The following is a 27,850-nucleotide window of genomic DNA, read 5'->3' as shown; positions in this document are numbered from 1 at the left end:
ATTTGACACCACTATCTTTCTCTTTGTTCTGTACAACTAGTTCCTTCCAGGCTTTTTCCCCCCCCTCCCTAGGGCTTCAGTCACAGCTTTGGCATCTCCTTGATAAGCACCATCGCAGACCACAGGCGTTGGTCAGGAAGACTCTGAGAAGTTTCACAGTCTTGGAGCAGAAAGTTGGGAGCTGGAGCCACCTCCACCCAAAAGGAGACACACCAGAAATCACAACCCAAAGCTCTGCCCGACAGTCTCCTGGCTGCCAACTTAATTCTCTTCATTAGTATCTTATATAACAATTTCATGGTAATTCTCAATTGCTGCCCCCCACCCCCGACAAGTAGGATTTACTCTTATGGGAGCCATTCTGACCTTTTCCTCAGTCTTAATCAATTCTTGTTAATTTTAAGAGCAAAATATCTCTGTAAATAATTTTACAGTGCTCTGTGTATTTTCCAGGAGGAGAATACCTTCCTGAACAAAGAACGTGGATTAATACAGAAAACTCAAGTACAGAAGAGCCTGAAACTCTCTATAGCTTTATTGATTCTTTCATTTTATTAAAGAGATTTTTAAAAGACAGGAAAGAACAACTCATCTCTGACAACTTCTACAACTGCAAGGTCTCCACCAAACAGAGGCAATGCAGCCCACAGTGAGAAGTGTCTGCCCACAGCCAACAACCACAGAATATTTAGCATGCACAAGGTTGGGCTACAAAAACAATCTCTCCCCACTTTGGGAACTCTCTCAGGAAGAAGTAATAGATATACCTGTTAGAGTAGCTGTTAGAATCAAAAGCCTTCATATAAATAAAACTCACAAGTTCACTTTCTATATTCAAAACCTTCTGGTGATTCACTGAGATTTCTTTTGGATCAAATTATTAAATACAGAAGAGCTGAAATTTTGGAAAGCACTGTTCCATTCTCCCCATGTCCAGAAAAATCCTAAAATCCATCAGCTTAAGAACAGTTTATAAATAAAAGATAATGCTCTGAAACAGTTGTAAGACTGCTGCTGCACTCTTCCTACCTGTTTGCAAACCAACACCCATATAAAGGATCATCCTCAAACACACTCTTCTTAAATTATGCACTGCCAAAAAGTCATGTGCTGTTTTCTATATAGCCCTTCCCAATCATTGGGGAGGATCTCAGTCCTCTAAGGATGAGACTTTAAAGGGAACTGAACTAGCCCAGCAATGAACTGCCACTTCTGAGAAACACCAGCCCTGCCACCTTGCCCAGTCTCTTGCACTGACACCAGTTACCCAATCCACAAATCATTTCATCGCGTTAAGGAATTATTCTATCATCAAGATTCATTGCAGAAACAAAATAAGGCAAAATGAGTGTTGCTGCTCTTATAGCCTCCTAGGGAGCTGCCAGAGCAAAACAGAAATCAATTTCTCAATTTGCAACATGTTCCAAAATATTTGAAAATATATTCTCCACTAATGTACCGTGCTGAAAAGTGACATTTTAAAAAGTATGCTGCTCAAAGGAGTTGGAAAAAAGCAGCACACACTTAGCAAAAACTGGAACCACTCCTGTGTTGCAGCATTTTGCATGACCTGGTACCCGCTGAGTCCTCAGCTCAAGTGCAATCTCAGGGCAAAGACTGAGAGATGTAAAACCAACAGAGACAGACTTCAACCATAAAGCTTGCAGAAAAGTAGCAGCTTCACCCCAAAAATCCTTCTAAGTCCTGACTAAAACCCACCATCTAAAGTTATCACCTCAACTATGGAATGCCAAGTTGGTTTTGACTCTCTTTTCCAAGTTTAAAGAAAAGTTCACAGGTAAGGATCATGAAAACAAATCCCTGTCACACCAAGGAGCTAGTAAAATGTTCCCACAAGTTGCAGTTTATGTGGTCATGGTTGTGACAAAACCTGTCTCATCAGACAGGAGGTCATCAAGTAGCCCATACCTGCTCACAGCTCCCCAGCTCAGGGCTCTGGGCATTTTAGGCAGGCTCACTTAGCATTTCATCCTTTTCCTACTTGCACATATGCTCAGTATTTTGCTTACCAAGTTAAAGCCACCACTTCCTACAAAATACTAAAACCAGCTCCTAAATCAACCACAAAAACGTTACTAGCTACACAGTAGCCCAAGCAGATGCTGATGATGTTAACTTAAACTATAACAAACCTCCCCTCTAGAAAATCCCAAAGTTTGGCCACAAACCAAACTTTAGCACTTGAACAGGAATTCCTCTGTTGGAACCATCTGAAAATGTTACTGCTGTTTTTTTTTTTTTCTTTCCATTGACTATAGATTTTCTTGAGGCTAGTCCAAATAATCACAAACTATCAAATCAGCTAGTTGATGGCAGTTTTCCTTCCTACTGGGTTGAGATAATGGTCTGGGGAATTAAGGATGTGTTTGCTGAGAGCTGAGAACCTGAGCACACAATGAAAGGCAAAGGCACTTTGCAGGAGGTTCTCCTACCCCAAGTGTTTCAGAGCTGGGGTCTGGAAGCAGCCCATCCCCAGAGGATGGGGTTGTCCATGCTGTGCCAATCCCTTGTGATGCTCCCTGAGGATACCTCAGTGCAGGGAAAGATGACAAGGAAATGAGGCAGACATCAACAGAAAGCTTCACTTTGTTGAAAAAGGACAATATTTATTGTGGGAAAGACAAGTGTGTAGTAAGTCATAATAATAAGTCTACAATAAATAGGATATACCAGGTCATCATCCAAGCCAACACATGCCTGGAGTTACAATAGGGTCCAACGTGACACATTTCTGACATGATCAAGAAGAGGAACCACTGATGGAACACTTCTTGATGCAGCTTAACATTAATAACCCTAATAGAGGGCTTCCATGCTATTGAAGTCATGTCACTCTTCTGCAAATAAAAGACTTATTATGCTTGTCACAAGAGATCTTCAAATGACATGTATTCTCTCCTGTAACTTTCTGAAGTGACAGCAGGCTGAAAAAACCCTTACCCTGTATTATTAATGCCATTTTAAACACTGCTGGAATTGGTGCATACATGTGGGTGCATGTGTGCTAGCAGGTTCTCATTAGGGAAAATTATAATCTGTATTGTGCATCTGAATTGACAGAACTTCCTCCACAGTCTCTAGCTCATAGTACATATCTAACTAGAAAAGTAAGACAAGTTTCTGAGCATAAAAGCCTCATGTCAGACCTAGGAGAGAAACACCTCACTGAGAAACACAATAGAGAATAACTGTTCTGAGTTAGGTACATGTCAATTGCATGCAGAAAAATGTCTATAATGTGTAAAATCCATCTGGCCCAATAAAACATATCACTGCTGCCTACAAACTGTTCCTTATCCTTGCCCCCACTGTGGCTACAGCAAAACACCCCTGCTCCAGGGAGCCAGAAGGGCAGGCCCAGCCAGCCCAAAAGGAATGGACTTCCCTAGATGGAAGCTGTGCACAGGCATCTCTGATGCTTTCAGCTATTCTTATGTTCATAACCCAGATCCTGCTAGCAGTAAAACAGCTAGCAGCAAAGTCATTGCCTGATGGTTATTAAAATATTTTGGACTATCCAACTTTGTCTTTGTTACCAGATTAAAACACAAAATAGAAAAGGCTACCACGTGGTGCTGCAAAGGCCTGTTTACAGCACCAAGCTAATAAATCAACATGTTAGGAGAAAGTGCAGCAGAAGACAATGTGTCATTGTATCCATGTTTAAATGCTTTCCCAGTTGAAAACCCACTTTAAACCTTACCAAGAGAGGCTGAAAAATCAGCTGAAGTGCAGTGGTGGGTGGAAATGGAGCACACTGTTACTACACCTTTTGTAGCAATGTTACCAGGTGAATTTCTGATTATCCCATTCTAAAGTTGATTTTTAAAACACAGGGTGGGAAAGCAAATTTTCTCAGGAAAAACAACAAACAATAGCACTTTGACACATAACCCCTAAGAATCCTTACTCCTACCACCATGATATTTCTATTCAATTTACTAAAGAGGATTTTTTACACAACCAATGGTGAATTGCTACTGGCTGATCTACTCCAGAAAGTTGCAAGAGTTTAACTGAGAGTTAAGTGCCTGAAAACCTATTGCAGACATGAAGATGGTCAAGTCACCATACACAGGCAAGTCCATGAAGAGCTATTCCTGCAGAAGCTCAGGGAACACCAGCTTAGCATGCCTAAGATGTGCACAAGGGGGCTGCCACCATGGATAGGATGAGAAACTGTGCCCTGTCTGTAAGCTGCCACTTAAGTTTAAGAGTGGCTTCATAAGGCTCAGCAGGATGCTACTGCAAAGGAGGGAAATCACCTGCCCTTCATCCTGCCTCCTTTCAAATACCACGGTTTAGTTTCACATCTGTGATTAAACCAGAGCAGTTTCCCACACAAACCTGCCCTATAATTACCTGATAGTAGAACTACATGACCACTGTGGTTATTCTGAAGGTTTGAGAGCTTCAGACTCTTTTTGTGTTGCTGTATTTTCCACAAATATACACAAATAAGCACCTTACCTGAATAGAAAATGTTGATTTTGGCAAGTTCTTTCTCACAGGTCTGGAAGAACTTCTCTTCAAACGTGGCAAAACACCTTTTCACTGTGTCCTCATCTGTGTCTATAAAACAGAATGGAAAAAAATAAATTGTAACAGAAGAACATAGGCACAGCTTCCTAAATGGCTGCCATGGAAATATTTCTTTGGAGCAGATTAATCTTCTTTGTCATGAAGAGAAAGAACAATAAAGTCCAAAGGGCTCTGAGGGAACACATTTGGCTGTAAAAGGAACTAGACTAGGTTGCTCCAAGCTCCATCCAACCTGGCCTTAAACGTTTCCAGGGATGGTGCAGCCACAGCTTCTCTGGGCAACCCGTGCCAGTGTCTCACCAACCTCACAGGAAAGAAATTCTTCCTAATGTCTAGCCTAAATCTCCCCTCCTTCAGCTTGAAATCATTCCCCCTCATCCCATCACTCCATGCCCTTGTAAAAAGCCCCTCCCCAGCTTTCCTGTAGCCCCTTCAGGCACTGGAAGGAGCTCTAAGGTCTCCCAGGAGCCTTCTCTTCTCCAGGCTGAACAATCCCAACTCTCTCAGCCTGTCTCCACAGCAGAGCTACTTCAGCTCTCTGAGCATCTACGTGGCCTCCTCTGGCCTCACTCCAACAGCTCCATGTCCTTCTTGTGCTGGGAACCCCAGAACTGAACACAGAGATCTTCCAACCAAAACAAAAGCAGATTAAGTAGCAGCATAACCACCCTCAACCTGCTACACTGCTCTCTGTCAGGATTAAATTTGTACATTTGTTCCCCCCAGAAGTTGTTCTGCTTTCCAGTCCTGGACATTGCCAAGTTCCCCAATACACACTTTAGTGAGAGCAAACCTCTTTGTTAAAGACTGGGCTTTACGATGGGGGTTTGGGTTTTCTTCCCTGGGCTTACCATGGCAGAAAGCCAAGTACAGTCAGTACTGCACGTTCATACTGTGCATTTTCCAACTTGTCAGTGCTCCAGAGCTCCTCCAGAGCTCCAGAAGCTCCACCAGAGCTTCTCCAGCACTCCCACAATTGCAGCATGCTTTGTGCTGGGACCAGTACACAGCTTCTCAGCCAACCACAGGCACTGGTCTTGCTCTTGAAGAACAAAGCTGGCCATGAAAAGTATTCCTCTCAGCTTAGCAAACAATTGTATTGAGAAAGGAGGGGCCAAGCTTTTAAGTGAAGGCTTCATTTGACCTCCCAGGAGAACTCACTGGCTTCAGCCATCATTCCCACCTTCTCATCACTATAATCCTTCAAATAAAAATGTAGCATCACAGCAAATTAAATTCTATCCAGTGACTAAATGGGAAACTGCCTGGAAACCACATTCTTCCTTCCCAGAAAATAAAGTATCTCTCTCATAAGCAAGTTCAAAGGATCATGATCAGATCCACGCTTCTCTCCCACTGCTCTGCTCTAAATTCTTTTGGAATAAGTACAATTTAGTAGTTCAAGTAAAATTTTGCAATGAAAGCAGGAACTTGGTCACTTTGTTATTATAAGGAATACAGTGGAGCATCTCCAGAAGGGCAGAATTTCAAAGACAGAATGAATTTTCTAATAATTAAGAAATGAGCTTAATGAGTAAAAATCAAAGAGGCCACACTAGAATTACAAATCTTAGCACCATCACCTGTCCCAAATGCTCCTAATGCTGTAATAAAGCAGACTTCATACCCCCCATAGTTACAGTTTCTGAATTCTCATGCAGCCTTATAGACTAAAAGAGGTCAGTATTATCACAAAAAGGAAAAATTAAGATTTTTATTATGGTTCTGATAAGGTAAAGAAATACATTTTGAAATACTATGTTATTAAACTGAGATGACAAATATCTACAGGAAAGTTTGACTCACTAGCAGACAAACACTCTGGATTGTCATAATAACCACAAATAGCACTAATTCCTAGGTAAAAACAAACTCAAAGTAGTAGTATTATATACTGAACACAAACTTTTCACATTTAGAATTTCCTGATTTTTATGTTTGTGGCACTGATACTAAACACCATAAACCTACAGACAGTATATTCATGTTTTTGGAGTTTTGTGTAGAAAGGGAAAATAATGCAAGCCTGCAGGGCCAATGTTGGAAGAAGTCTGTTTTCCTTCAGAATTTGACAATGCTTTAAAGAGTAAAAGAGAAAAAAACAACCAGTCCTGCACAGATGACTGGTGTTTACAACTCCACCATCCAAGGGCTTGTAGAAAGGAATTCACGAGGGCTCCAAAGGCTGTTCCAGGCTCCAAGTTTTGGCTCCCGAGATCCCTTTATTATCCAACAATTATACTTGCAGCTCCACGGCTACTCCCAAGGATGAGGGCTCCCTCCCCCTTGTGCAAACAACCCCTGAAATGACAGAGCTGGGACTCCTCTTTGCTGAAGCAAAGCCACAGCAGCCCCGAGGTGTCATTACAGCCCTGCCCGAGGCAGATGTTGCAGAACCACACGCCCGAGTGCCCCAAACTGCTCCTGCCCAGCTTGGTACCTCCACATACATCCCTCTCTTCAGGCTGCCTGAAACACCAAGGGGACAGAAAATAACTCTGCTTTGGGGCTGGCAATTTCTAACAGGAGAGCCCCAGCAATTGCAACATCTTACCCTGGGGCACGACGCCAGCAAGGCCAATCTGAACCTGCCAGTGCCCCAATCCTTGACCCAACAGCCGCTAGCAAGGGTGGACAGAACACAAACGGGTGGGTAAAGTAACAGAAATTATTATGTAATACTTAATATGCAGAGATTTTATTCACTAGCTGCTCAAAACTTTAAAAACAACAGTAATCCAGCAGTATCAAAACAATCCTGACTCTTACAGAAGGACCCAAAGGGCAGGTTCTTCAGCCCAAGGAGTTTAGGGCTCACCTATAGATGCCTTCATACATGGCATAATTGCCCTTACCTGCCTTTAAAAACAAATGATGTAGAAATAAAAGCACAGAGGCTCACTGCTTTCCTGCTTCAGAAACACCAAATGACTTCTATCACCACTTGTTTCTAGGCTGCAGTAAGTTCACAAAGCATAAAGTAAAATCAAGCAAGTTTTTAAACTTCAGTCCCTGGAACTATCCAAGAATTAAAAACCAAAATCTTCTCAGGAAGCAGAGTGTACTTTTTGTCCATGAAGTCAAGTATGGATATTTCTACAGAACAAAAAATACCTCCTTTTAAGACAGTAAAGAGCTCAGCAAAGCAACATAGTGTTAAATTAACATAATGCCAATTTCATGAATAAATAACTTGTTTTGTACATCACTGACCACTTCAGGAAATGATAAGTGTGTTAAACTGTTTGACTACAGCTGAAGTTCACAAGAGGAAAACAGGCTTTAAAACATAAACAAACCAATACTGGAAGACCTTCCAAAAACCTTGAGATTAGGAATCCAGGTCTCTATTTCAACCTTAAAACATCTCTGACTCAGAGGAAAGCCAGTTCTATTTAAACTATCCAAAATCCTTCTCCAAATGTCAAGCACCATCCTACAAAAGATATTTTGCAGACCATGGTGGATGCCAGCTTTAAAAATGAGGATTCTCTGAGAAGAAAAGGTTTCCCTTTGGTCCCCTTCCCACTGCAGTTCAGTCATTTAGCTGCAATAATGGAAAAGTGTTGCCAAGGCTATTGCCTTTATTTATTTATTTCCCCCCAAGGCTAGGACAGGACAGCATTTCTTTTTGCCATAAGAAAATCACAGTGCCAGAAACTGGCCTTGGATTCAGAAGCTCCATGACAACAGAAGCTGTTTTTAAAAGGCATCCAGCTATTGCTGCCAAGAAGGGCCAGTGGTAACCTTCTTTTTGTTCTTCTTCTATAGCCCTAATACACTCCATTTAGCCTAAGCTCCGTGAAGTTGCCATGATCAAGGCAGCCAAGAAGATAGTCTGATCACTATCGTGGCTTCCCAACCTCATCTTCCTATACAACTGCCTGCTGTGAATGAAAAACAGACTCAGCCTGAAAGGCTCTTGCTTTTACTTGCAAAGCCAAGTGGTAAACCAGCAGCAATCTGAATGTTCTCCCCTAAAACCTAAAATTGAAAAATTAACATACAAGTGACATTCCTGCGCTGTCCCAAACACTCACTGCTCAGTGCATCTGTCAACTCTTCATTTAAGCTCTCATTTTCTGCAGCTCTACTATTCAAAGAAATGACCAGCATCCTGGGCAGCTCTGCTTACTCCCTTCCATGTAAGAAAAGAGACAGTAGAAGTTTTGTTAGGGCAATGTTTTCTAAGAGTAATCATTTAAAAATAATAAAATATCCTTCAGTTTTGATCATGCTGAATTTTAAGGGGCATTTAATTTTAAAAATATTAACTAGCTTTGCTGTGAGATCAGCACAGGTGTAGTTCTCTGAATCACCTCCTGTTTGCCACAAAACAGCTTCATCTGAGTCAGGTTATTTCAACACTTCAGTAAGAGAATTTTGTTTGTTAGGAGGGCTCTGCCACCTATTCAGAAAAAAAAAAAGTCAAATAGCACATCAGATCATACTAAACAGGTGATCACAAGTTTAACACCCGCACCACTTCACAGATACTAAACTTCTAACATTTTCCCCACCCTGTCCTTGGTTTCTCACTAACTAACAGCCCTGAACACGGGGCTCAAATAGGTCTGCAGCAACTGAACAGTGCTCAGAAAAATTACCAAGATTTTAAAGACAGTTTTCTTGTTCCCAGGTCTATGAAGACAGTAACTACTTATACTTCCCCACTCAGTGGCAGATTAGGGAAAAAAAGAAAAGAGGCCACTTTTATTACCACACTTCAAACTCTACAAAAGTGGGTCACTATAATGAAAACACTTATATGCCTCCAAATCCTCCGTATCAGCCGCTCAACCAGGATAACTTCCTAATACCCCTGACAGCTCTACAGCACCAAGCTTGTACAGTTTCCCAACCTTTTAAACAGAACAGTGAAAAAAAAAAAAAGTACAGCTAAAAATCAAAGTGTGGAGTTCATAAATGCAAGGACAAATATTACCTTCACACCTCTAGTGCGTCATCCTCCTGTTTATTGGGGTGTTTTTCCAAAGGAAAGGTGTTTCCGTGAGGCAACTCCCTCCCTCACCACAGAAAGCTGCACCTTAGGTCAGCAGCAAACCTTCTCACTCACTGAAATCTCCCCATAAATTAATTACTCACTGTACATTTTCATGTCCAACCTTGTCCAAATAAAACCCTCTATAATTTTTAAGTGCTTAAAGGACACAGAAATGTCCTCCTGGGATATATTCTTGCTATAGGAAGACGGAAGAAACCAACTCTGCTTGCAAATAAGGATGATGCAAACATGAAAGCAAATAAGGAGTATCTGCATTCATGTTATTTCACCTTAACTTTTGAGTTGCAAATTGTATTCACACCTGTAAAGGCGTGCATCTCTTGGAATTTTGTCTGTCAACCAAAAAGTGGACCTCAGATTAAAATACTATAAAATCAGAAAGACAGACTCTTCATGCACTAGTTTTTATATATATATATATGAATTTTCTTAGATTTACATATAAATATATTTTATCTAATGTATATTATATGATATATAACATAATGTAAAATAATTTTATATAAATATATATTTTTATATAGAAATATAAGACACATATTTATATAAATCTAAGCATAGCAGGCTATACCTACTTTTCTAAGCAATCATGGATGGGCTGTCCACTTAAGGAATGCTTTAGCCCAAATTAGGTTTGGTTATTAAGTTATTCCACTAAATTCAATAATATAACAAAAAGAGCACTCAAGTAGCAAATGAGGTTGGTGTTGCCTGCAAACACAGTGTTTATGTGTGGGTAGGGCAAGGAGAAGGGAACTGCTGCAGGTCACCAGCACAAGTTCTCTCTTGTTTTGGTTCACCATTTTGTTTTGAACAATTCCCTCAGAATGAGTGGAATCTATTCAAAAATACCTTTAGAAGTTCAGATTGTTCAGGTTGGTAAAAATTCTGTTTCCTTGTTTTTACATTATATCACTGAAATCTTACCAGGAAACCAACCAGATTCTCACAGAGGGTTTGTTTAACTGGAAAGAAAAATCAACCTCCACAACATACCTACACAAGCTGGATACCCAATCAAGCATCTACTATAAATTATTGATGTTTGTGACTTAGTAAACATAGATTCTAAAGTGATGACAGAAACCTGGTATGAGCTTCAGGTGCTGAAAAGACAGGCAATGCAGTAGCCAGATGTGAAAAGACAGCTGTTACCCAGCTGGCTGGCTATCAGCTTTGCAGCTCCAAGATGGTCGGGTTTTGCAGCCTACAGGAGAGCTGCACAGCTGCTCTACAGGTTCACATTTTTTAAAGACTACCTGGCACTCATAAGAAGTCATTTTGCAAACAAAGAACACACTAGTCTGTGTCAGCTATTAGAGGAAAGTGACCAAGGTGAGAGCATGGTGGGGCTCCCACTGGATGCTCCTGCATCCCTGTGACAACGGTGCTGCAAAGCCATCTGATACTTCAAAGCTGACCTTTCTCAACTGCTCTTGTTTCAGAGGAAAAACATTCTAACCCTTCAGCAGATATGTAAAAAGCATGGCTAGTTTAACCATCGTGTGCCTGGAGAAGGCTTTAAATTACTACCTTCCAAGTATATGGGGTGGAGGAAGGCAAGGCAGGTGCAAAAACCCAACTAGGTTGGCCCAGCTTTGGAGCAGAGAGCATCCCAAGGCTCTGTAGGCTTTACATCCTGGCTGTCCCCAGTTTTGCTGTTAAAATCGACAATTATTAGATTGTTGTCTGCATTTGCAAACTGCCAGCACTGTTTCTGCTTTGGGATTCTACCTCCATTCCATCCTTATACGTGACCCTGATGCACCAGTTGAATATTCCCAGTAGACTAACAAAACCTACAACTATGTGGTACCTCAGATTTGACGGACAGCTAGGCAGGAACAAAATAAGAGAAGCAGCACAAATGCCTCATAATTTTTCAAAACCTACCATAAAAATATTTTTAATGCAGTATGACAGACCTGGATGCCAGAAGATACCATCCAGTGACAGGACTCTCAATACCTGCCTTCCCTGGTTAAGAACAGCCTCTAAATTCCTATTCTTTTCCAGAAGTAAAGATTCACAATGTGTTTTTTGCAAAAGTTTCCCAATCATTTCTAGACCAGAAATACTGCCACACACTCTTAAAGGGTCAAGAAGAGACAGTCAAGAAGAGCTAAGACTCCAGATGAAACTTCACATTGACCATTCCCAGATTCAAAGACAAAGAATGGGGAACACCAGGGCTGAATTATTCAGCTGGTGCATACTAGAACCTGTCCAGACACAATGGTCATGTATGCTCAGTTTAGACAAGTAACCAGTGATGGGAGGGGAGATACTGCAGTTTTGTGGCATTAGTAGGATCACACTGGGACAACCCCTGGTTACACAATGCACCTGCACATTCCTCAAGCTGTTCATGTGCTGCCTCAAGTTCTGGCTTTCATTTAAACAAGACAAGACAGCAGCAATTACAGTTGCACAAATAACTAGTATCACAGTTTATACACTTGAGGTTAAGTAATGCAGAGATATTCCAGCATTGTCTAAAGGACAAGAGGTTTGAACTAGCCTGTACACCTCTGAGAGATACTGCATGAGAGAATAGTTCACCAGTTACATCCTTCCTTCTGCAAAGAGAGATCTTCATTAGTCTTTAATCTGAGCAATGTTGTATCCAAAACAATACTTTTACCCCCTCTTCAATGACAGGACCTCTGAAGTAAAAGATCAGCAGTATCTCCTCAAATTTAAGATCCACTGAATGGTTAATGAACGGTTAATGGTTGGACACAGTGACCCTAAAGGTCTTTTCCAACCAAAACAATTCTATGATTCTATGACCTCATGTAAGTAAGAGCAGCTGTGTTTTATACAGCTACAAAACAATCTGAAAAACCTTCCTTCTTCCAATTCACATGGATGGAAACAAAGGATACTTCCTTGTGTTGCCCAACATGGTCCTTAACCCAAGTAGACAAGCACAAAACAAAAAGAAGTCACAAAACCACACAGCAGCACGGAAAAACAAGACCAGAACTTTTTATGTAAAATCAGGTGCTCTGAGTTCAAATTTGTGTCTTTCCTTATATTCACCTACCCCACATTTCCCTTCAACCTGGCAAAACTCAATGCATTCAACAAATCCTCTGCTGAGACCAGTATGAGTGCTAGAGCTCCTGACCTTTCAGTTAAGTGACATTTAAACAAATCCATACATAGGTTTCAGGAAAGGAAGGAGAAGATTGTCCCAGTTGGAGTCAGCCCCCAAATCACTGATGGAACTGGAAAGGGACTGGAAACTCAGCAGCAAGGAGCAATTAAAGGAAACTCAGACACTTCATTGCAGAATATAGTAGAGATCCCTCACCCTAAAACCCACAAATACTCTTTCCATGCCCCACCTCCTGAACAAAGGTCGTATTTTATGGCATGGAAGGAGAAATGAGAGGAAACTTTCCAGTCTTTTTTAATGTGCATTCATATCTAGCAAGCAAGACTTAAGTTCATCTTGTGAATATTTGAATCAAGCAAAGAAGGTTTATAGCAGGAGATAAAGCTTCGTAAGATGACTGTTTATGCTCCTTTTATTGAGCTTCCAGTTTTAATACTACTTTTTCCAGAGTTTTACTAAGCAATAACAATTACCGTCTCGTTAAAATTGCACAGAACCCTTCAGAACATCTGACATAACCAAAACCACAAGCTAGGAATTAAAACTCAGCAACTACAGAGAGTTAAAGAAACAGAGGCAAAGGGCACTTTTAAAGTCTTGTATCATTAAAGTTTTTCCTTCCCAAGAAAACCATACATGGATGCAGTGATGGAGAGCTTTGCAGGCAGTTCAGGCTGTCCATTACGTCCTCTCCCATACAACACACCCGATGCCCCGTCCCCTACCCTGGTACAGCTGCTCATCTGAGCCCACAGTGAACTGAAAAGCATTAAAAGCTGATCAATAAACTACTTTCTTGTGGTTTAGTTCTCTGAAACAGCTCATCACAGGTAGGGAGGAGGCAGTGAGAAGGAAATTCCCCCTCTGGCAGCAGCTACCCGTTAGGCTGATTTAACTGGACTATCAAACCACCTCACTTCAACTCACGGCCACCTTGTGAGGAGAGATGACAAAAAGCATTTCCCCACAGCTCAGCTGACAAGGAGACACTGGTAAAGCCACCAACTCACTGCAGCTGAAATCACATGCCCATAGCCTTGATATGAGCACAGCAAATGTCTCCATTATTAGTTAAACAGACTGAACACATCGAAGCTTTGGTCGTTTGCTCAACACCACCAAACTTTCTGCCAAGGCCCCAGCAACACATGTGCCTTTAAGTCTTCCCTTCTTCTCCAACTCTGTGTGATGCATTTATGGGGAAAAAGCCTTCCCTGCCTTGGATACAAACTGGCCAGGTTCTATGTGCTCCAGTGCAACTGATGTTCTAAAAATTTTAAGATATTTTTGTACGCTACTATTATGAATAGGAATAAAAATAATTATTTTCATTTCAACAGGTTAAATGCCTTAAAAGGAAAAAGCTGAAAAACAAAATTACATAAGAATTCACCGTGAAGTGGTGTTATGCAAGTGACTCCAGGAACATTTTGCTCTGCAAACGTTACTGGGACCTTTGAAGCAGGCAATGCCCTGAACAAAGTTCTCTTGGGCAGGATGGCCGGTCACTGTCCCCTTCACTTGTGTCCTTACAGGGATGTCTTCTGCTGGGTGACCCAGGCTCATGGGTTTTATCTGTACTGAAGGTGCTCTGCACATGACTGGCTATGCAACAGATCCAAGTTTCCATACATTCCCTTGTGGACATTTTCCTTTCTCCACAGCTCCTACGGTGCAAGCAACATTCAGTATGACAGTGAGGTATAAACCAAGAAGAAAACCTTCTTCCCAGAGAGGAAAGGTTATAAATGGTTCATATATGCATGCCATGACAGACTAAACTTGTCACCCTCTAATCTGAAGAACAAGATACATGCAGATCAGAACCATCTGTAAATATAATTTATGTCTTACTCTTTCGGTGCTTTCTCTCCCATGTTCTTTCTCCCTCACTCCACCACATACCAGTTTCTATGGTATATTTGTCTTTTTTTTTTAAATCACTGGCTAAAATCAGATTGTGCATGAGCAAGTCCTACACAAAAAGTGCTAATTAATGCTGAAATAGGAGGCCCAGAAACAACCAATTTTCATGATAAAGCCATTCCTGCAAATGCAGCCTGACAAGCTGGATGGGTAAGTAATATAGAAGTTATAAAACCTGAGTTGGGAATCCAACACCTCTTAGAGAGCCAGCCCTTGCACCCAGCAATCTCTGCTGCTCGGCTGCAACCATGCAATCATGGATGTGCTGGAAAAGGTTATTTCCAACCCTCCTCAGTTCCCCGATGGACTCAGTCAGGCTGCTGTGAAAACAGCAACAGGAGTTATGATTGAAAGGCCAAGACAAGGCCTAAAACAAGGTCAGTTTCAGGCAGAACAGGAAGAAAGGTAAGCTCTGACTTACACAGGCTTTATTTACAGGGCCTGAAAGTATTTTTTGAAGCACCCAGCTATTTGGACCCAGTTATTTCATCCTGTCACAAATACCCCAGTAGGTACACTGGCAAACCAGAATCAGCACTTGTTTTGAACTAGGGAATCTTCTCCACACTAGGCAGAAGGCACATACCTTTCTCCCCGTTTCCCTAGGCAAACACCATCCACATCCCCAGGGCTTCAAACCTCTTCAACAAAGCCTCCATACAACAAGTATTCCTGTCAGAAAACTCCTCTGCTTCCTCCTTATTCTCCTCTGCTGCTGCACATGGAGGTGGTAACCTCAGAAATACCTCAGAGCTCAGCGAAACATTTTGCTCAGTTACCAGCATCTGTTCTTCACCTTGTGTGGCACCAGAGAAATTGCCCTTTAACATTTAGCCATCAGTCCATCTGACAAAACATCCCACTTTGGTAGTTTTGGACAAAAACACTTTACTACCTTCTGTGACTTTGCACAGTAATGGAGAAAAATCTTTGTAGTCCACGACAGTCATTTGCTTCCATTGCTGCTAACAAAACGGTGAGGATCTCCAGATGGAGCTACTACCCTCTCCTATTGGTTGCCAGCATAGTAAAAATCTTCAGGGAAATAGTGTAATTAAGAGTATGATAAGTTTTTAAAAATACAGGGAGTAGCAGAGTGTGGTTTCTGATTCAAATGCTCCTGGGACATGACATAATTTGGAGGGGGAAAGCCTGGCCCTGCACAGCACACAGGGGACACAGGAGTGCTCTGCTTGGTTGGGTTTGTCTGGGGGGAGGCAGAAAAGGGAATTACAGTTAATTGAAAACATTTTGCATAATTGGAGCTGATAAGAGACCTATATCCATCACTCCAGGAAACTACTTGCATCCTTGTCACAATTACAGCACATAGAATATTCAGAAGTTCAACAAAGAAACAGAAACATGAATTCTGGTGGTAAATGCCAGGTGAATGAATGGACCCCCAAGAGTAAAAAAAGAAAGAAAGCTACTGGTAAACCTCTTTTCAGACCCACGAGAGCATTTTGGTTGGTGACATCGAGGAGGGAGGGGAGAAGGCATGGGACAAAAGGAAGATTAACAAGACTGTGTCTTGGGAAAGACTTCAATTAATATTAAGAGCAATCAGAAAGACAAAACAAATGATGCAGAACCAACCACAGGCTCCCCATATGGAGGACAGTGAACACACAGTACAAAGACAAGTCTACTTTAAACATGCTGTCAATGGCTTAATTTCCCCCCAGGGAGTGAACATGACTCAAACTCATTTTTCTTCTCTTTTTTTTCTATTTTTTTTAATTTTTATTTTACCAGCTATTAAGAACAAACAGTTATCTAGAAGATAATAAGCAAGCAATTATCAGATGAAGAAAAACATGCTTCTGAGGTATCTCTCAGAGATGACACAGGGCTGGAGAGTGGCTCTGCAACATTATACTATGGGACCTTTACAGTCAGACCATGTGCAGCTCTCTGAAGGGGAAGGAAAGAAGGAGGAAACATTACAGCTTTTTAGTCCTCATCAGTGTTTACATCAGTGGCTTCCTAAACATTCTGCACCATTTAAAACAAGATTTTTCTTTTTAAATGATACACAGCAAGCTCAAGAAAACAGTAAATGAGCATTAAGGTAGCTGCTTATCTACTCAAGGCAGCAATTCCTCTGTTTTAATTTTTCCATTACAAAAGTGACAGATGCTGTAAGATCCTCACAGCATTACAAAGCCTACCCAAGGTTATATTCCTCCTCACTCACACACGAGCACAGCCACCCAGCTGAGCCCCACCCTGCTATTCATTAAAAAATATGTATTAAAGCACGCCTGGAGACACTGTGGTAAATTCAAGCCTAGTAGAAGTTCTCCAGGGCAGGTCTGCACAAGTTCAGAGCTGCTTGCTTTCAAAAATACTTTCAAGTAGCATCCCTTGCTTTCCCTTATTCTCAATCCTGCACTTAAAGGGCTTGTTTAAATCCAGCTCAAGTAGAAGCAGCCATTCCTCAGACACTGCTTCGCCATCGGAAGTTTTGCTGTGATTTAAGGACATGGAAGGAATAAGCTACAGTTCAAATGTCCTTCCTTCCAGGGGATGGAAGATGGTCTTTCAAAGGGATTCATTTGAAAGCCTATGCTCACTTCAGCTCTTCAACAGAGCTACTGTGTTCAAGGGGTAATTTTAGTTTAAGATTAAAATGCAACAGAGACCAGGACTGCACTTGTCTGTCTGTCTTCCAAGCTAAACTCTTTCTTTTTGCACAGCACAAGTCCCAAGCCAGAACCCACAAGGCCTGGGTATCTCCTCTAGAAGCATCCCTGCCAGACTGGAACTGGAATCCTTCTCAAAAGGATGTTTACACCCCAAATGAGAAGAAAGATTTAAAGGCATGTGATTTCCCCCCAACATTTCCCCCAGGCTCAATGCACAGCTCTGCTGGCACTTAGTAAATAAAAAGGGAAAAGGAACCATTCAGTAATTTCTATTGCTTACAGAACAAAACCTGGTGGGAAGGGAATACACAAACTGCAGAACTAACTGCCAACAGAAAGGTTTTGCATCCAAACACAAATTGCAAGTATGCTGAGGGTAAAAAACAGAATGGCCCAACTTCCTAAGTCACCTCTTATTTACCAAAGGCATTACGAAGCCACACAAATCAAATCTCTTTCACCTCTATTCATGACTGTGGCAAAAAGCCTGTATTCTAAGTCCCAGTCCAGTTGCAGTATCAGCTCTGCAAATGGTCAGCAAAACAGTATTTTCAATAAACCTGAAAAAATCTTCCCAAAGAAACCTGTGCCTTCAAGTTGGCACACTCACCTTAAGGCAGACCCAGTACCACACATGATAACATTCTGCCACAGGGGCTGTAAACCAGCTAAACCAGCCAAGTTACAGCACAGAAGTTCACATTAGGACAACAAACCTCAGCCTTAATCTGTAGTTCCCCTCACATCAAAATCCAATTAAATGACAACATTTTAGTGTTGTCACTGTTGTAGATTAAAAGCTGAACCTGATTTTAAAGACACTGGGGAGTGTATCTGACAACACATGTCAGATACTAGGCAACTATTTCACTCTCCACCCTACCTTCACATTTGCCATCTCACATTTGCACCACCTCACACCAGCACTTTCTATTAAGGGTAAATTAAATTAAGCAAACTCTGCTGTAAAAATACCTGCTAGTTTCTTTTCTGACCCTGCTGTACACAGCAACTTTTTCAAGCAGCAGTTGATAAAATATTGGCCACCTTGAAGCTATGGTTGACTTGAAACCTTGTTCCTTGGAAAAGTTGTTAAATAAAGACTGCTCCTTATTAAAATACAGCTGATACAACTCAAACAGAGAGGCAAGCACTCAGAACAACTGCAGGAGCAAGCAGGATGGAACTCAGAGCTTTGTCCACCAAGTGCTTGAAAGCCTTTGCCATGCTCCAGGAAATCTGGACCCAGTGATGCACGTTCAAAAGCCAAATGGCCCATGAGGCATTCTCCTTCCAACCACAGCAAAACCCAGAAAATGTTCTTCTTGCTCCCCTAACCATCCTTCTAGCTTTGTGGTCATGTCCTCAGAGAAAAATTGTAATGCAACAGATGACCCTAATGTCCAGAAACACTGCTCATGTAGCTGGCATGCTGCTAATCAACTGCCAGAGCAGATGGGATGCAAATCTCCTGGTGAGGGGAGACCAGAAGGCTGTCACCATCCTGCTCCGAAAACATAAATGAGCTATTATCAATTAGGAGCTAAATCCAGACAGAAATTTGGTGAAAGGCAACACGTCAAGGTGTTTATGGGGAAATCAATCTGCTCCATTGAAAAAAGAGCCACCGTGTATTGCAAGGTTATTCTTGTCCTGTTCTATCTGTCAGCAATGCATCAGCACAAGTTGTTGTTGTCCTGATTTTACTTCCTGCAAGGATTTTAATTAAAGCTTTGGGCAAATTAATCCATTAACCACAAAGAGAGTGAGGATGGCCTTAAAGGTAACGTCATTTTTGTCTCACCAGAAAAGAAGGTGGTTTTTTTGGCAAATATTTCAGAGGCTGCTGGAATCAGCTTCTCTTTTTAACAGCAGAAGAAAGGGAGAGTGGAAAGAGCATTACCCAAAAGTCACATGGAAATTAAGTTTTGCTATAGCCAGCAAGCCATGAAGAACCAACTTCAATGGCTTTGGAGGTTTCTTTTAAGCATATTCACACACAAGAAGCATCAAAGCTGCCTTAGTTCACTCCCTCAGTCAATTCACCAACTGTTCTGAAACATGAATAAATCTGTAAGTGGCTACTCTACTCTAAATGAGTGACATTCAGTGAATCTAACCAGAGAGCCTGGATCTCCAAGCCCCTCCATTTAGCTCTCAGTGTCTCTCCCTTGGGAACTGAATAGCAATCAGGTATGTAATGCAGGGAGAGTTGCTTTTTTCTTCCTATTTAAGGTGGAAAATGAGGAGGGTGTGGCAGAAAGACAGGATGGAAAAAACAATTAATCCTTAAAGCCAAGCAAATGGTCTAAACATGCCTCAAGAACTGCTTTAACAATAAACAAATAAATAAATCAGAAAACAGGGAGAAGGAATAAAGAAAATATAAAACTGACAGCAGTAGCAGAAAACATGAAGCAGATGATGCATTTCCTATCTGATAGCTTAAACAAGTCCCAAGGCACACCTCCTAAGGCCATCAAACACCAGATTTACATAAAATCATTAATTCATTACAGTCATAAAAGAAAAGAGGGATGGGTTAGGAGGGACAGGATGGAATGAATGAAGTGAATATTTAAGCCAGAGGCACAAGCACAATATCCATGCACACAGAGCTTCCTGATTGAGAGAAACACAACTAACCTCAAAGAAATTTCTCAAACTGAAAAACCTTAAGGTTTGCCAACACTACACCATCATGGCTTTGACTATACAGAAAAATATACATGTGACAGCAACAGCACTTGAATGCCCATGCTCTGCAGCAATACAAAGGGAAGCTGCTGATGCTGCACTTGTTCTTACCACTGACAAGAGCTATTTGCTTCTGGTTTGGTTTCTATCACCCCAGATTAGGAACATGGCCTCTATTCCTGCTAAAGCTGCCTGAGGTCTGCTAAGGCTCAGTCACCTCTTTTGACCCACTGGAGTCAACTCAGCTTTTCATGAAGCTTCTTGCCATACCCCTGACCTAATAGCTAACTTTTAACTGAAAAGTAATCCAAAAGATTAAAGCCACCTGCATGCTCACATATAACATATGCACTAATTTTCAGGTTTCTTTGCTGTTTTATCACTTGATTCACACACAGATCCCAAAACTGCAATTCTGGAGCTATCAATCTGCCTTAAGAGACAGCATTATCACAGCAATCCCCCAACACAACACAACTGGTCTTACAGACGGCTGCACTATTTTTAAAGTGGAACATGGAAGTATTTCCCTCTCTTTTGCCAAAGAAGTATATGAAATGTGCCACATGGCAGGTAGCATGCAGATGACAAAACAGTCAGAATTCAGCAGAAATACAAGATGGGGCTGCCAGAAGGATGCCAACAACTCTTTGTCAAAAGAATATACTGATATCTGCTGCAAGAAAAGCTTTGGCCTGTCTTTGCTCTCCAGAGCTGCTATCTTCCACAATTGTTGTAAGCTCTAGTTCAGTTGAGAAAGAGAGAAATGCATTTATGTCCAAAAGATTGTGCTGGGTCTCAGATGCAAACTTACCCAATTATCTGTTGATGTGTCTGCCTTAACCTCCCAGATAGAGAAAGAAGTCGCCACAAATTTTGAGACTATGACAAAAGGAACTGCTGACACAAAGGCAATAGTCTGCACCAGAGGCAAAGATGGCATGTTTTCTGTAACAGATTCAGACAGCACACACAGTTCATTTTGGGGAAAGACACCCACTTTGGAGTTTACCTAAGAAGCATTTACAGACTGTCACATGCACCTAGCACTGATCAACAGAAGTGAGTCTGAAAAAAACTCTCTGGGATGGAGTTAAAGTTTTCTTACAGACAAGGGGTCTAAATAACATTTCAAATTTGTGGCCAGGACCAAGCTGAGCATCTGCTTCAAGCATCCTATAATCTACAGGGTTCATTTGTTGCTAATATACTCAACAGCCAAAAAGCAGAGGTATCCACAAGACCTATAGGCTTTGTATGCATGACCACAAGATAACACAAGAACACAAGGTCTCAAAGGCAGTGAGGACAAAAGGTACACAATAAAACGTAAATACGTTCAAAGGGAGCTGTAATAATTTGTTGGAACAATAAAATAGCCTTTCCTTTCTAAGGGCTGCATGGGAACCTGTCCTTAAACAGAGAGAAACTGCACCTAACCCAGAAGCTGAGTCCCGTGTTGGCAGCGTTTGAGCAGCCTGGGTGCCAGGGCTGGGCTGACAGTATCGATTACAGGGGCTGTTCTGAGGCACTGGAGAACACCCACAGGCACAAAATACAACTACACACACAGGCAGCCTCTCCACAAAAAAAAAGTCACTGATCATTAAATCAATCTTGCTTTTTAAGAATAAGCTTGAAAAGACCTCTCTGAATGGCTGCTGCTGAACTAATGGGTATCTTTGCTTTTGTGTTTGTTGTAGAAAGCAAGTCTAGGAAATTCATAGCAAGTGACATTTTATGAGAAAGTATCTTTGCAATTAACTCTAAAGAATTTTATCATTTTAATTTCAAAATGCAGACACGAACCCAAAGATTCACTAACACATGACCTAGCACATGCATTATTAGCATGCTGTTTAATTCTACTTAATAAATGACCCATGAATTGTTCTTTGGATACCCACAAACTACGTATCCCTTCTCATGAGCAGCTCCATTAGCACTGAAAGATGGAACATAAACTCTTTCCCTACAAAGTATAAATCCATGTCACCACTACAACAACTAGCAACAAAAATTTAACAGTCCAAGTGCAGGTATTTAAAATATTCACAACATAAGGTTTCAAGTAGGCAAGCTTGACAAGAAGGTAACCATGTTCCATAGTGGGGATGGTGTATTCAGGGCAAGCTTTACACTTTCAGGAATGCTGCTGGAACCTAAAAAAGGCTTGTAACATTGCAAAGAAGATATTTTGTAATTTTAAATAGTTGCTTTTCTTTTTAAGTGCTTCTTATGAGCTGGAGCCTACTGCCCTAGATTCCTCTCTGCAAATTGTAATTTAGTTACAGCAAAATAGTTACATCATTTTCAGAGCCTGGATTTGTAACATTGTCAAAAGACAAATTGATGGACATCCAGTGCCATCAAGTATGAAGTCTGACTTCCTTTAACAAGCCTTTAACAAAGTCTCAATGAAACAACCTCTCTATCGTGGCAGTGTTCATTACAGAGCTTCCTCTAACACCACTAAAATACAGAGAAGCTCTGAGCAGCTGCAGAGGAAGTGTTTGCATCTGTTTTCTTTGCTGCTCTTCACAAACCTATGGGTAACCACAGAGCTCCCAAAATTCAAGTCACTTATTTCACCAGAGGTCAGGAAAACAGTGAGTGAGAGGAACTGGACAGGAATTAGCTTCTAAAGAACCAGAAACGGTCGCTGTGAGCTGCAGTCCTTCTGGCAACTTTCAGAAATGAAATGCCAAATCAGTCTGGTGACATCTTTGACCTATGACAACATTGCAGGTTCTTGGAAGGAAATTCCTGGATGAAATCAATACGGTGCTATAAAACCCTGTCAGCTTTGCTATCACTCAAAATAAGGACTGCATCGGTGAGACAAAAGAGACAGAAAATGTAGTCCCAGGATACGGGAAGGTATGGAAAAGGCTGGACTATTGCAACTGCATGAGTGGCAGTGCCTGAAAGAATAAAACCCCAGTGGCACCTGCAGGGAACATGTACCGTAAAAGGAGCCTCCAAGGCAAGCCCCACTCTGCAGTTCCCTGAATTCCCACAGTTCAGAAACGGGCAAAGACCTTTCTTTTGGAAAAGAAAAAGGACACTGTAATCTATAAATAAAGAAATATATCCTCTTAAGGGTCATTTTCCTCTTATTTTACCTGCTCACTGCATGGTTTTCACACATCCTGTCACTGATGACAGATAATTGACTTTTTAAACTGAGGACACACAAATAGGGATTGTGAATGCCCAAGACTTTCCAACACAGAAATCACTCCCATCCATGTGGGATAGAGCTATTTTACTACCATTTCCATGAAAGCAACATTCTCAATGCTACAGTATGTTGCAGTGGGCTGTACTTGACTCACGCAAAGATGTTCTGTGTCCACTGCATCCATGCGAGCAGGAGCAGCACGCAGCTAAAGAGCACTGTCAGCAATTTCCCCTCTTTTACCTTTCAGTGTTACTCCACACTGGCAAGTCCTGACTCCTGTCAATTTGGGAAGGCCACTCATACTTTTTATGAGATGTTTTTTGGAGGGCTACAGGCATCCTCCCCAAGATACCAGCAGCACAACGCATTCACAGGCCTCCAATTCTCGCTATTGTCTCTGCTCCCACTTGTTTAAAATTCCTAGAGGATACTGCCATCTCTCAATGGTGCTTTAATAATAGCCTAATAATTGCTCCAGACAATAACTTACATTGTATTGAGACTTTGCCTGTGGAGGGGTAGGTAGGAGGGGTTGCCTTGGTAACAATGAAAAAAATCATACAGCAAATAGACAAGAGGCACGAAAGGACACAAGCTGATCCATTTGCTCCCTGCTTGGAAATTCATGGGAAACAGTGACACTGGCACAGAAGTAAGGTTTTTCTGGGCAGAATGTGTAAATAGCACTAAAAACCCACTTATATGGAGGTTTAATTAAGGCTTAGGTAGAGATGCCCTTATGATTTATGCAGTAAGGGCTAAAGGTAGCAGACACTACCAATTTAGTGTGCTACCAAAAGCAGCTCTCAGTAAGATGTGAGTTGCCTGTCTGAACAGCTTAATTTTAAAGTCTTGGAGGGAAGGTAATGAGGTCAGTAAACTCAAATGCTCCAACCTTGTGTTTTCTCTTTGCTCTACTTTGATCAAGTTGGCAGCTTTCAAAGAGAGACATTGATATTTTAACACATAGCAACTCAGACTCAGCTTTTAAGGCATGGCAAGGATTGCTGAAAAGATACACACACACAGACAACACATTCTTGCATTCGTCCTAAGGAGCAGGAAAAAATACCTCCTGCAAGAGCAAGCAACCTAGCTCATCTTTCCATGTTCTTTCTATCCTCCAAGTCTGCAGAGAAACTGGCTGCTCACCAGGAAAAAGCAGTCAAAAAGAGGAGTGTGATTATTACTGACATCACGGCTCACAGGTTCATGCTCCTTAAAGTCTGAGAGTGACAACAAGAGACAGAGCAGACTGGCAGCCAGCAGCTTGCTCCAATTGGACATCACATTAATGGATACATTAAGGCCAACATGCCCAGCAAATTGCAGAGGCACAGCTGCAGCCCAGAGTTGGGCAGCAAAGCCACTCCTAGACAGGCTCCCCTACTAATTAGTTATTGCAAATTAAATGCATTTTCCCAAGCCTGAGAACAACAATAACTAATAAAATTCCAGTCCCAGGATGCCATTTTACATCCATCTGTTTCTGAGAGACTGTCAATGGCTGGACACACTTGCACATCCCATAAAACATCTATGAGGGAAAACTATTAATTCCCACAGGTCTGTCTGGTGATCGCTCATTAATTGTTGGTGAAAATTGGAGCTGATAAAAAAACAGGGACATATCATCTCCACCTGTGAGAATGGCTGCACAGTTAGGCCAAGATGCTCCATCCCTGTGGATGAGAAGGCCACACAGACGATGAGAAAGCTGAACTGGGAGAATGGGGAGCAGGCAGGAGTCGGAAGCACTGCCATGTACCAGAGGGAGGAGGCAGCTATTGATGGCAGCTCAGCCCTGCACAAAGGCCATCTCAGCCCTGCATGAACAAGGCAGCTCAAAGAGAGACACAATAGGCAAGAAAAATCACTCCTAAGAGAGGCAGGAGGCTCTCAGGCAAAGGACAAAGAGCTCCTCTTCAAAGGAAAATGGCACAAGCTGATAAGATGGATTCCTTCCAGCACTTGCTTTTCTTCCCAGCAGCCAAGTAAAGGGGTTGGGCTTTCTTAGTATTGCCTTTGGAAATGGGATCAGAATATGGGTATTTAAAAGTATGTTCTGGCATAGACCCAGCTTCCTTGCCAGCAAGATTTTCAACCTCTAACACCGAACAAAATCCTACTAATTGCAGAATTGTTCAGTCTTCAAAGAGTCATTTCTACAAAGCTTTACAAAACTCAAGATGTCAGATGAGGCCAGTACCATTTGTTTATTCTGCAAAATACTTAATGGCAGAAATTTAAACCTACAGGGATGAGAAAAGAAACAACATTCAGTGCTAACTCTGGAGACCTCATTTGATTTTGAATTTCACGTTGCAAGCTGCCTGCAGAAAGCTGAAAGAGAAGCTGTTAGCTTTCACCATGAGCTGGAAACGTATCACCCCGACTGAGGAGAAATGGAAAATGTGGATAGGGAAAGGGCTGGAAAGGTGAAAATCCCCTGTGACATCTGAATCATGTTTTGCTGCATATCACAGGATACCAGACCACCTCAAAAACGGAAGCAACAGCCTTGTCTGCTATCAGAAGCATTTATCTGATGCATTCTCAAACCTGGGAAGGAAGCAGACTGATGATACTGCAATTGAGTTCAGCCATCCAAATGGACTAACCAATCCACAGATAGGGCTAAAAGGTTTATTTTATCTACAATAACTGTGTGCAGATTTTTTTCTTCCAGACAACTGAGGGGAAAAAGCCCACAACAGTCTTATTATCTGTGTTTCTAGATAAGTATGTAAGCCAGTCATCTCTACCTTTGACACCTCTACTCTTAAACTATAGATGCAAGACCATGTGTTCCATACGTAACAGGCATTTATTCAATTAAATGTTTTATTTCCAAATAAGCCATCTTTTCAATACCATTCTACATTCTTTCAGTACCCAAATCAAGGAAGTGTATGAGGAATGAAAGACCACTTAGAATAAATTCCTGAAGATAGGTATATGCATATAGACATCTAACACCTTTTCTTTTTATAAACTAAAATCTCTGAGAATAGTTTAGAACAAGGATGGGAATAGATGAGAGACACCAGGACTATGAGAAACCATCATGGATACTGAGCATACACTAACATCACAGTGAGGGGAAGAAAGGTTAGAAGCAACACGATCTTTTAATAAGTTCAAAGCTCAATTGACATTACTAAGCACATTAAACAGTAGAAAACCAGACAACAGAATATAGGAATATAAAGGCAAGATTAGCCAATTACTGTGCTTTTGCAATGACAGTAATGAAACATGCTGCAAGGCAGCCTGAAGGAAAACCAGGACCCCCTGAGGAAGCAACACCAGTTGCTTGAATATCAGGCGATGAAGGAAAAAAGGACACAGGGACAGAAATGATTATTTATGAAAGAATTTATGCTAGAGCAAGTCTTTGCCCTAGCAGTAGTGTATCCCAGTGTAAAAACTATGGAAAACTGGCATCTAATTGATTCAATTTCAAAATTTCACAAGATTTGCCTTGGGGTTTTGTTTCTGTATTGTTAAAGCAGTATTATTTAAGGTTAGGTTGTCAAAAAAATAAGATGTAGGTTAAAAAAACAGAAGGGCCCAGTGCTCTGAGCTGGAAAACATACCATCAGCAAGTACTAGAACTCCCACACCTTGTTTGCAAATAAACTTGCATTATAAACTTTAAGCAAATATAATTAACACCACAACTGGCAAGGAGCTCTAGGTAGGCAAATGTCTGAACTGGCCATTATAAAGAAGCTGGTAAAACCTCCAGTTTGACCTTCCTGTCTCTCCACCCTGTGCCTTTACTCCAGTCCCTCCCCCTTTGCAGTCCAGCATCTGCCCTTGTTACTGCAGCTCACCCATTTGCAGGGCTGAGCTCTGAACCAGGGATCTGGTCCCACTTTAAGAGAAGTGAGTACATCCCACCCTTTCATTCCTCCTTCCCCTTGCTCCTGCAGGAACCAACTTCTAAATCACAACAACTGTTGTTCTGGGTTATTTTTTTGTTTCTTTATTTATTTTATTAAAGGCTTTAAGCTGGATCCACTCCTTTACTTTGGTGCTCTGGATAATTTACCCCTAACTCCTTGGGTTTTCTTGAGCTCACATGACCTTAGACCCACACACTGGCAATGGGAGTCATCTTCAGCAGCTGTCCAGTTCTCCAGCACATAAATAAATATGCCCCATGTGTCAGGAGGAGATAAAAAGGGAAGAGTTTTCCCTGTTCAGTGTCCCCTTTTCACTTCTGAAAGTCAGAGTAGTACACTTAAAACCACACAAGACTAAAAAAAGTCTTAAAATCTGTCTGAACTCACAAGGAACAACTTTTCCTTAAAGCAGAACTCTGTATCCATCCATACAGACTGAATCCAGTGACAATAATCATTTTGGATACAAACCACCTATTTGGCAGGTCAGTGAGTTGAACTTGTTTACAAACAAAGCAAGTCTGCCACAAGGTGTATAGTCTGCAAAGGAAAGCTGTTGAGACTTGCATCTGGAGCAAGCAAAAAAGTCTAGCAGTCTTTCACCAACTGGTACTATTCCAGTGAATCTTGCCTTTCACCTCAAAAAGCATGAAAGCAGCTAAAAGGCCAGAAGTACTCTAGAAAATCTGCATCTCTGACAAAAATGTCCAAGATAACCACGATGAGAAAGATTAAGAAATTGGATTTGCTTGGCATTAGGAAGATAAA

General features: G+C 41.4%; 1 protein-coding gene across 1 annotated transcript in view; it reads right to left on the bottom strand.

Annotated features, from left to right (window-relative positions):
• Nucleotides 1-27,850, bottom strand: part of XPR1 (xenotropic and polytropic retrovirus receptor 1) — a 102,603-nt gene that overhangs the window by 31,423 nt on the left and 43,330 nt on the right. Inside the window, exon 3 of the mRNA XM_051624634.1 lies at nt 4,492-4,593. Coding sequence (XP_051480594.1) covers nt 4,492-4,593 — 102 coding nt within the window. The remainder of the gene's footprint in view (nt 1-4,491; nt 4,594-27,850) is intronic.

Source organism: Apus apus, chromosome 7, assembly GCF_020740795.1.
Source record: "Apus apus isolate bApuApu2 chromosome 7, bApuApu2.pri.cur, whole genome shotgun sequence".
Lineage (NCBI taxonomy): Eukaryota > Metazoa > Chordata > Aves > Apodiformes > Apodidae > Apus > Apus apus.
Note: the sequence above shows the minus strand (reverse complement) of the source record. Positions and strands in the feature narration are given on the sequence as shown.